The sequence below is a fragment of the Procambarus clarkii genome, chromosome 26 (assembly GCF_040958095.1).
Source record: "Procambarus clarkii isolate CNS0578487 chromosome 26, FALCON_Pclarkii_2.0, whole genome shotgun sequence".
Lineage (NCBI taxonomy): Eukaryota > Metazoa > Arthropoda > Malacostraca > Decapoda > Cambaridae > Procambarus > Procambarus clarkii.
The window spans coordinates 23,698,974-23,708,973 of record NC_091175.1 but is presented as its reverse complement, the minus strand read 5'-3'; the positions used below and the strand labels follow the sequence as shown (position 1 = coordinate 23,708,973).

At 41.5% G+C, this 10,000-nt stretch overlaps 1 protein-coding gene across 1 annotated transcript; it reads left to right on the top strand.

The window, feature by feature from the left end:
• The first annotated feature begins 2,530 nt into the window (after window positions 1-2,530).
• LOC138368755 (lysozyme C-like) lies at window positions 2,531-9,999 on the top strand. Its single transcript, XM_069331475.1, has 5 exons — window positions 2,531-2,568; window positions 3,219-3,355; window positions 6,883-7,038; window positions 9,636-9,735; window positions 9,891-9,999. The coding sequence occupies exons 1-5, from the start codon at window positions 2,564-2,566 to the stop codon at window positions 9,961-9,963; spliced, it is 471 nt and encodes a 156-aa protein (XP_069187576.1). The 5' UTR covers window positions 2,531-2,563; the 3' UTR covers window positions 9,964-9,999.
• Window position 10,000: the final 1 nt, after the last annotated feature.

Genomic DNA, 10,000 nt, shown 5'->3' with positions numbered 1-10,000 from the left:
ACTGATGGCATGACGCCATTATGAGTTCTCACCCTGTTACAGTAACACCCTGCTTCCTATTGTTAGGTACTCCCCTATCCACTGGAGCACCCAACAAGTTACTCCTGCCTGTTTCTCCAACATTTGCACCAGCCTCTATGGGGCTCTGTGTCAAAGGCTTTTCGACAGTCCAAGAAAATACAGTCTGCCCACCCTTCTCTTTCTTGGTTAATCTTTATCACCTGGTCGTTGAATTCTATTAAACCTGTGAGGTAAGATTTGCCATCCCTGAACCCATGTTTGTGTTTTACATGAAAACTTCTCTCCAGATGTGTTAATAGGTTTTTTATCACGATCTTCTCCATCATCTTGCATGGTATACAAGTTAGGGTCACTGGCTTGAAGTTCAGTGCCTCTTGTCTGCCACCCATTTTGTATATTGAGATTACGTTAGCTGTCTTCCATTTTTCCGGTAAGCCTCCCGTTTCCAGGGACTGCTTGCCACTCTCCATTGTGTATAATAAAAGTGTTTTTGCACACTTTTTTAGTATCCATAGTGAGATTCATTCCGGTGCTTTCTCATGTCCAGATCCAACAGATGCCTCTTATCCTCATCTCTGGTAATTTTGAGCCCCTCTCAAAGCTACCCGGTTTACTGCCACCTTTGTTGCTTCAGGGACTTCTCGTACTATTGTGAAGACTTCCTGGAATATCTTGTTGCGCAAGTTTCTTCAGTCACCTCTTTGTCATTCTCTGTCTACCTGTGCTCACCCATTCTCAGTTTCATCACCTGTTCTTTCGCTTTTGTTTTCCTCCTGATGTGAATGTGGAGCAGTTTTGGTTCAGTCTTTTCTTTATTTGTTGTCATTTAAATCCTGCTTCTTCTCTTCTCACTCTGAGGTATTCATTGAATAGTTGGATGTATTAATATGTGGTCCTTTTGGATCGCCCTCTGCTTCTGTTATTTATTTAGTTCCTCCACACCCTTGCATTTATTTGTCTTGTTTCCTCACATCCCTGATTAAACCAAGGATTCCTCTCTTGTTTTTCTTGTTTTATCCTTTTTGACCAGGATAAACATGTTTACTGTTTCTTGACCCTTTAATGTGACGTAATCCATCATATCTTGTACAGACTTTACTCTAAGTTCTGTTTCCTATGGTAATTCGGCTAGGAATTTTCTCATCTCATATTTTCCTTTTCTATTCACCAGCCTTCTGCTTTCTGGTCCTTTTTTTAGGAGACTACCCCTAACTCCACCATACACTCAAATGTCAGTAATCTGTGGTCACTCATTCCAATGAGGGTTTCTAACTTTACTTCCCTTATGTCAGCGACATATCAAGGGTGAATATCAGACCGAGTCTATCTGGTTATATCTTCCCCTCTCATGCTTGACATGTTAGCTTAGATTGTTTCTTGCTGTCACGTCCATTAGTTTAGCTCTCCAAGTATCTAGTTCTTCATGTGGGTCTCTGTTCTCCCAGTCTATCTTTCCCTGGTTGAAATATCCCATTATTAACAGTCTGGATCTGTTCCTGCAAGCAACAGTAGCTACTCTCTCTGTATTATGTTAATGGTAGCCATTTTGTTTCTATCATACTCCTATCTGGATCTTCTGTCATTTGGTGGGGAGGTATATATTACTGCTACAATAATATTTTGCTCAACTGTCATGGTGCCTGTTATGTGGTCACTGAATCCTTCACAGTTCGGGATAACCATCTCTTCAAAACTCCGGTCTGTTCTCATCAGCAGACCCAGTCCTCCTCCATCTCTTCCTTCCCTCTCTTTCCTTACTACATAGTATTCTACATAGAATGATTGTATCATTCTACAACACAATGTAGAATGATACAGTGCCCCTGATAGTCTTTATTTACTGTGTCTAGCCAAGAGAAAAAGTAATTAAGAAGAAACGCTTAGCTAGTATCTAACCAAGAGTTTGCTATATCTTTAATATATAAATGTCTGAATTGTGTACCTGCCTAAGCTTTCCAGAAACTACCAGCCTAGTTTTAGATCAAATGTTCTGTTACTGTTTGTCTTTTTTGGTACTCATTAATATTGGATTTTATAATCTTTAATATGAATTACGGCCCTACAGCATCATGGGTCTGTAATTTCAGTTTACATTTGAAAATAGAATATATGAGTTAAGGAAACTACCGTAGGTTTATTGACCCATACGAGGCAGCTCTTACTTACCTCTACCCAAACTCATTCATATATATGTCTAACCTTTGCTGGAGACAGTCAAGTGCTATTATGTTACCCGTAATAGATGAGCCATTGGTCAGTAATCCTGTTCTGCAACTCTTCTGATGAAAGGGTTCCTCTTCCGTCATAAAGGGAAACCCTTTCCTCCTGTCCTTCAAGTCGCCGAATAAACAAACTGCTTAACGAATCGATTTTTATTAATAATATTTTATAGGGCTATAATTATAATTAGTATTACCATTCGGCTTCTAACCATCATAAAATATAAATATTACCCAATCCACTCTAAAGTTGTATATATAGACGGGGATGTTGAGAGTAGCGTGTCAGTCTCTCCTTAGCGTGTCATATCAGCTTATCAGATATGAGGTGAGTGACCAGAGCTGCTAGGTCGTGTGTTTGACCATATATTACTACTCGTGTAATCGTCTATGTTGACACCCTCATAAATACTGTCAAGCATTATCCTCCCTAGCGAAAGCAGCCTGACGATTAAATGCGACCTCAGCATACAGTATACATTTACTACAAAAATTAATCTATCACTTACGGGCTATTCATGCCCGTGCCACCTCTTGGGTGGTTTAATCTTCATCACTCAATCAATCGTCTATGATACTGTGTGAACAATCCCCACTGCTGCAATTTGTATTACTGGTTGAAAAAAAATATTTATACAACTATTGCTACAATTGATAATTATGCTATTGACAGTACTCGTCTATTAATACTTACTCAACCGTTGATATTATATTTACTACATTGCATTTACATTACAATATTACATTTACTTCATGACAATAATTTTCCTGACTGAGGAAGATGAGCTTGGTGGCAGAGCCTTCAGCTTTTTTATCTTCACCTCTTGCATCCAGACGGACTGGAGGAAAAAAAGTAATATGGTCATCGAGATCGGTGTTCTGATGCCTAATTGTTTCTTATGCTCCTGTGTACTTGTTCCAGTCCTAATCTTCGCTAACCCCCAAGACTCCCTTAAGACACTCTGCCTCTTCCCTCAGAGTGTTGGCGTGGTGGAGGGTGTTGGCTGTGGTGGCGGTGCTGGCGGGGACGTGCTCGGAGAAGGTCTTCACTAAATGCGGTTTGGCATCACTCTTGGAGAAAACGTATGGCCTCAACCGAGACGTTGTTAAGAGATGTACGTAGTAAAAGGTTGATTTTTTTCTCATTGTTCTCTTTTTTTGTAAAGATAATATACACTACCGTATGTCAGAGGAAATCGACGAAAATTAATGCAAGCTACATTGGTATTCAAACGGAGAATAATTAGTATATTTATAATATATTGTCAAATAAAGTAAATGAGAATGAAGTGCAATAGCGCATTAATCACTGAAAATAATAAAGCCAGTGCAGAAGAGGATCACGGGTTGGGATCGAAATATAGTCTACATCTATTTATCTTTTCAAAATAGTAAGTTATTATTTTCATTGCCAAATTAAAGTTTATATATTTTTCCTGAAGGTGAAGGATAGACGCAATTTATGTTTATGGGTATTAAAACAATTTTTTCGATGCATCCTGCATCCTTTCTCAAAGTTTAGCAGACCTTTGTATAGAGCACTTTGAGGAGTCCCTCCTTCACTACACGGTATGCATAGGTTGTCTTCATGAGGTTATCTTGAGATGATTTCGAGGCTTAGAGTCCCCGCGGCCCGGTCCTCGACCAGGCCTTCTTTTTGTTAAACATTCCCAGGAAACTGCCCGTAGCAGCTGTCTAACTCCCAGGTACCTATTTACTGCTTGGTGAACACGAGCATGAGGGTAAAAGAATCTCTGCCCACATATTTCTGTCTCCACCGGGGATCGAACCCGGAACCTTAGGACTACGAATCCCAAACGCTGTCCACTCAGCTGACAGGACCTTGGCAGCTGAGGTTGCAACCAAGAATTTGGTTTGAGTGCATTTACACATATATTGGGTCTTTCCTTCTCCTTCATTCAAGCACTACAGCATTGTAGTAAGTCTCTCTATATTTTTCCTCTTGTAATATTAGAGTGTGTTAATATTAAGTGAACCTAAATGATAGGTGATCTAACCCGCATTTAGAACCCAATTGAAGCAACTCGAAATCATAAGCAAAAGCCAAATGCTTGTTAATCCAGCCGCCAAACCTCCCTTGTTTATGAGGGAAAAATACTATACACACGACTCACAGCTGCCGACGTATGTACTCATCTCCAGCAGTGCTTCCTTCACCTTTGCTTCATTCACATCTTTCTAAATATTTCATTCACCAAATGCAGACACCAGTAATTACCAGCAGAATCTAACCTAACTATACAACATTAGTATATAATTTTATGTTTGATAAAATACTATTTATGAATGCACAGTGTGTTAAAATTGATGCGAGAATACGTCCCTGAGAATATGTCCCTGAGGTTATGTCCCTAAGAATATATCCCTGAGGTTATGTCCCTAAGAATATTTCCCTGAGAATTCGTTCCTTAGAATACCTCCCTGAGAATAGGTTCTTGAGAATACGTCCCCTCTGAATACGTCCCCTGTGAATACGTCCCCTGTGAATACGTCCCCTGAGAATACGTCCCCTGAGAATACGTCCCCTGTGAATACGTCCCCTGAGAATACGTCCCTGAGAATATGTTCCTGAGGTTATGTCCCTAAGAATATTTCCCTGAGAATAGGTTCTTGAGAATACGTCCCTGAGAATACGTCCCCTGTGAATACGTCCCCTGAGAATACGTACCCTGAGAATACGTCCCCTGAGAATACGTCCCCTGTGAATACGTCCCCTGAGAATACGTCCCCTGAGAATACGTCCCCTGTGAATACGTTCCTGAAAATGGAACGATGCTGAAATCATTAAGAATTTGTTTCATTAGCTGCATCATAATTAATGCACCAAACAATGGAGGCAAAAACACTCCTGGTACAGACGCTTCCTTCATTCTGTGACCACTGGTACAGACGCTTCCTTCATTCTGTGACCACTGGTACAGACGCTTCCTTCATTCTGTGACCACTGGTACAGACGCTTCCTTCTTTCTGTGACCAATGGTACAGACGCTTCCTTCATTCTGTGACCACTGGTACAGACGCTTCCTTCTTTCTGTGACCACTGGTACAGACGCTTCCTTCATTCTGTGACCACTGGTACAGACGCTTCCTTCTTTCTGTGACCACTGGTACAGACGCTTCCTTCATTCTGTGACCACTGGTACAGACGCTTCCTTCATTCTGTGACCACTGGTACAGACGCTTCCTTCATTCTGTGACCACTGGTACAGACGCTTCCTTCATTCTGTGACCACTGGTACAGACACTTAATTCTGTGACCACTGGTACAGACACATTCCTTCATTCTGTGACCACTGGTACAGACACTTCCTTCATTCTGTGACCACTGGTACAGACACTTCCTTCATTCTGTGACCACTGGTACAGACGCTTCCTTCATTCTGTGACCACTGGTACAGACACCTTCCTTCATTCTGTGACCACTGGTACAGACACCTTCCTTCATTCTGTGACCACTGGTACAGACGCTTCCTTCATTCTGTGACCACTGGTACAGACACCTTCCTTCATTCTGTGACCACTGGTACAGACACCTTCCTTCATTCTGTGACCACTGGTACAGACACTTCCTTCATTCTGTGACCACTGGTACAGACGCTTCCTTCATTCTGTGACCACTGGTACAGACGCTTCCTTCATTCTGTGACCACTGGTACAGACTCTTCCTTCAATCTGTGAGCGCTGGTGCAGACACTTCCTTCAATCTGTGAGCTCTGGTACAAACACTTCCTTCATTCTGTGAGCCTCTCCATCAGGGACACCGAAGGCGTCAAAATACACATTTATCACCAGTCTAACTTATCCTTCCCAAATTTTGTTTGTGAAGAGAGTGTGTGAATCACAGACAAAATTTTATCTGTGTAGAGAAGCGTCGTCCACTCCTGTGTGTCATCTTAGCTCGAGAAGAGTGAGGTTATTGTTGACTAAACAACACACTAGAAGATGAAGAGACGACGGCGTTTTGGTCCCGTTCTGGACCATTATCAAGTCGATTGACCATTATGACGTCTACCATCACAATCCTTCCGTACAAACGTGGTCGTCTCTTCATCTTGTAGTGTGTGGTTTGGTCAACACTTCCTCAGCCACCTTATTGTGACTCAACATCTGTGTGAGGTTATTGATGCTCTGCCGGGCATCAATAATCTCGGTGATGTTTGTATTTTCTTGTTTTCTTGTGGGAATAATGGTTTGGGTTCAATGTCTAATGCTTACTTGTTTTTTTTTTACACTCGATACTACCACCATCACCACAATTTTCACTATCGCCGTATCCACTACCACAACTACTATTACTGTCATCACTATTAATACAATCAATATAATTTCCATCAACATCAACCACACTATCATCTCTACCGATCTCGTCACCATCACTACCACCAACACCACAACCTTTACTACCATCTCGCTACCATTACCACCACCATTATCACAACCAACTGAACATCTTCCTACAACTCACCATCTCACTACCATCACCAACTCGCTATATCATTACCATCACCATCTCACCACATCACTATCATTACCACTATACCATCACACGGCATCGTTACATCACCTTCCAACCTGCACCACCACCGCTATACACCGCCACACTACCACAACATATCTACAGTCGTGTGCATTGCTCAGTACGAGTCTGGCTTCAACACCAAGGCTCTTAACGTCAACAGCAACGGCAGTAAGGACTACGGCATCTTCCAGCTCAACAACCAGTACTGGTGCTTGGACAGCAGGGGCGGCAAGAATGTCTGCAAGATGGCGTGCTCAAGTAAGAGTGTTATTCTTTTGGTGTGGGCTTCAGGAGATAGGTTCGGTGTGATATCAACTTTTAGGTCTTTCTCTCTCCATCCGTACCCAACCACTTGGGGTGGACAGTAGAGCGACGGTCTCGCTTCATGCAGGTCGGCGTTCAATCCCCGACCATCCACGTTGTTGGGCACCATTCCTTTCCCCCCGTCCCATCCCAAATCCTTATCCTGACCCCTTCCAAGTGCTATATAGTCCTAATGACTTGGCCCTTTCCCCTGATAGTTCAATTCAATTCTCTCTATCCGTTTCGTGGAGACTTTGTCTCCAATTGTGTATGTTGTGTCTGGTCTCCTGTTCCCTCCGTCTAGTTTCATTACCTTACATTTACTTGGGTTGAACTCTAGTAACCATTAGTTGGACCAGTCCATCAATTTGCCTAGGTCATCTTGTAGCCTCTTGCTATCTTCGTCGGCCATAATCCTCCTCATAATATTTGCATCATCAGCAAATATTGAGAGGAACTAATCTATTCCCCCCAGAAGATCATTTACATATACCAGAAACTGGATAGCTCCAAGGACTGAACCCTATAGGACTCCACTGGCAAAACATCCTCACTCTGAAACCTCACCCCTCACAGTGACACGTTGTCTTCTGTTACTTATGTACTTCCTTATCCAATGAAGCACATTCCTTTTTACTGCTGCCTGAATCTCCAGCTTGTTCACTATTCTCTTATTGGGTACTGTGCCAAAGGCTTTCAGGCAATTAAAAATATGTAGTCTGCCCACCCAATCTTTCTTGCCTGCTCACACAATTCAGTTAATCCTATGAGGCAAGATTTGCTAGCCCTGAACACATGCTGATGATGTGTTATAAATTTCTTTCGCTCCAGATGTTCAAGTAGTTTTTTTCGCAAACTCCTCTTCATTACCTTGCATGGTATGCAAGTTAAGGACACTAGCCTGTTGCTCAGTGCCTCCTGTCTTTCACCATTTTTGTTTATCGGGAATACATTAGCCGTCTTCCAAATTTTTGCCAGTTCTCCTGTTACCAGTTATTTGTTATACACCAAATATAGAGAGCAGCATGCATAGAATTATGCAACTTCTTTTAGTATACATTGTGAAATTTTAGTATCCATGGTGATATTACAGACCTACAGCCTTTGTCACATCCATCTCAAGCAAATGCTTCCTTACTCCCCGCTGGTAGTTTCAAATACCTCCAAAGGTGCCTTGTTAGATATTCCTTCCCTTATCTCCGGAACTTCTCCTTGCTGTGAATTTATACATCACATTGTGTTGTATAAATTCTTCAATTTATGAATCACAACGTGTGATATATAAATTGAAGAAACCACTTATAAATCCGAAAATTAAGCTTCACTATAAATCATTACGGAAAATATGTAAATGAATGAATAATGAAGTGATTTCGAAATCAAACTCATTGTCAGATTACAGTAATATTAAATTTATGGGTGCTTGAAGTTATGTGTCTCAAGCTCACTGGCTCCCAACTCGGGTCCATGGACCCCGAGAGGTCCATGGAAAAATTTCAAGAGTTCCATGGGACTAATACTATGTACTGCATTGTACTCTTAGCAAAATATTACAACTTAAGTGAGTTGAACTGAATGTCTCTTGCTATCATCTACAAACAATTTTATTTGGGAATAAGAGTGCAGGGCTTGTGTCTTGACTGTATGTATTTGTCTCAGCGATGGCTGCTGTCACTTTTGCTGGCTCCATCTATTTTATTGCAGAGCTTCACAGATGTGAACGTGGTTGTCAGGGTTCACTGCTATGAACGTGGATGTAAGGCTTAACAGTTGTGAATTTGGCTGAAATGGTTCACAGCTGTGAACGTGGTTGTAAGGGTTCACAGCTGTGAACGTGGTTGTAAGGGTTCATAGATGTGAACGTAGATGTAAGGGTTCACAGCAATGAGCGTCGATGCAAAAGTAGGAATGGTACATGAAAGGGAGGGATCCACTGATGTAGGTTACCTGGAAATAGGTCACGCAATGATTGCTGTTTTCCACAAGTCAACGGATCGTTTTCAATTATTTTTGAAGACATTTTGTAGAAATATTTAATAATTGACTTATATTTGGCTTGTCACACAATGTTAAATAAATCACATAAACCATATAAATTTAGATTTTTCTTTTAAGGATAGTGTGCCTAATTTTGTCTTACAATTCATATAAATGCACAGCATCAATACAAGTGATGTACTGTGGGTTTGTGTCTCCACCTTTACCCACAATCCACTTAGATTGGTCGATTCGGATTGCTTAAGCGTATGGTCATGGCTGCTGAACTCCTTCCCCCATATCCCTATCCTCTCCAATTGATTTATTTAACTCTCTCTAGTGCTTTATTGCCATACTGGCTTAACGCTTCTTCCCCTAACCATTTTCCTTTATTCACTGTGACCATTGTTAAATTGCACAATATTTTAATACTTAAATTCCTGGTCCGAGGATGTGCATTTTGTAATAATTTAATAACGGTATTTACAAATATCAGGTGTAGGCGCATGACGTGATGTGCGATCGAGGGTAATTTTATCCTTATCTTGGTGATTGACCCTAAATGTCCATTTCAGATCTACTGAACGACAACCTGTCAGATGACGTGAGATGTGCACGGACCATCGTCAGGGAAACAGAGAGTTGGAAGGGCAAGGGGACCGGATTCACAGCTTGGTTAGTAGGGGTAACTTTTCTAGAGCATTGCCTGGATGCCGTTTCTCAGATTTATTGCCCGTGGCAGTTTTAGTTTTATTCCATATTATTTTGCAAAATTAATTGTAATTATTGACATTTTGGTAAAAATCTTGCATTTTCTTCCTGACGATCAGGGCGGCCTACGTGACTCACTGTCAGAACCGCAACTTGGACGTGTACATGTCCGAGTGCTGGCGTAGTGGTTGACAGAGAACGAGGCCGCGGAGGTGGTGGGGGTGACTCA

What these genes read in the sequence shown, in the direction of transcription:
- LOC138368755 (XM_069331475.1), top strand. An exon ending in CCGAGACGTTGTTAAGAGAT is followed by an intron (nt 3,356 to 6,882) that starts GTACGTAGTAAA and finishes ACATATCTACAG; the next exon opens with TCGTGTGCATTGCTCAGTAC. An exon ending in GGGACCGGATTCACAGCTTG is followed by an intron (nt 9,736 to 9,890) that starts GTTAGTAGGGGT and finishes CCTGACGATCAG; the next exon opens with GGCGGCCTACGTGACTCACT.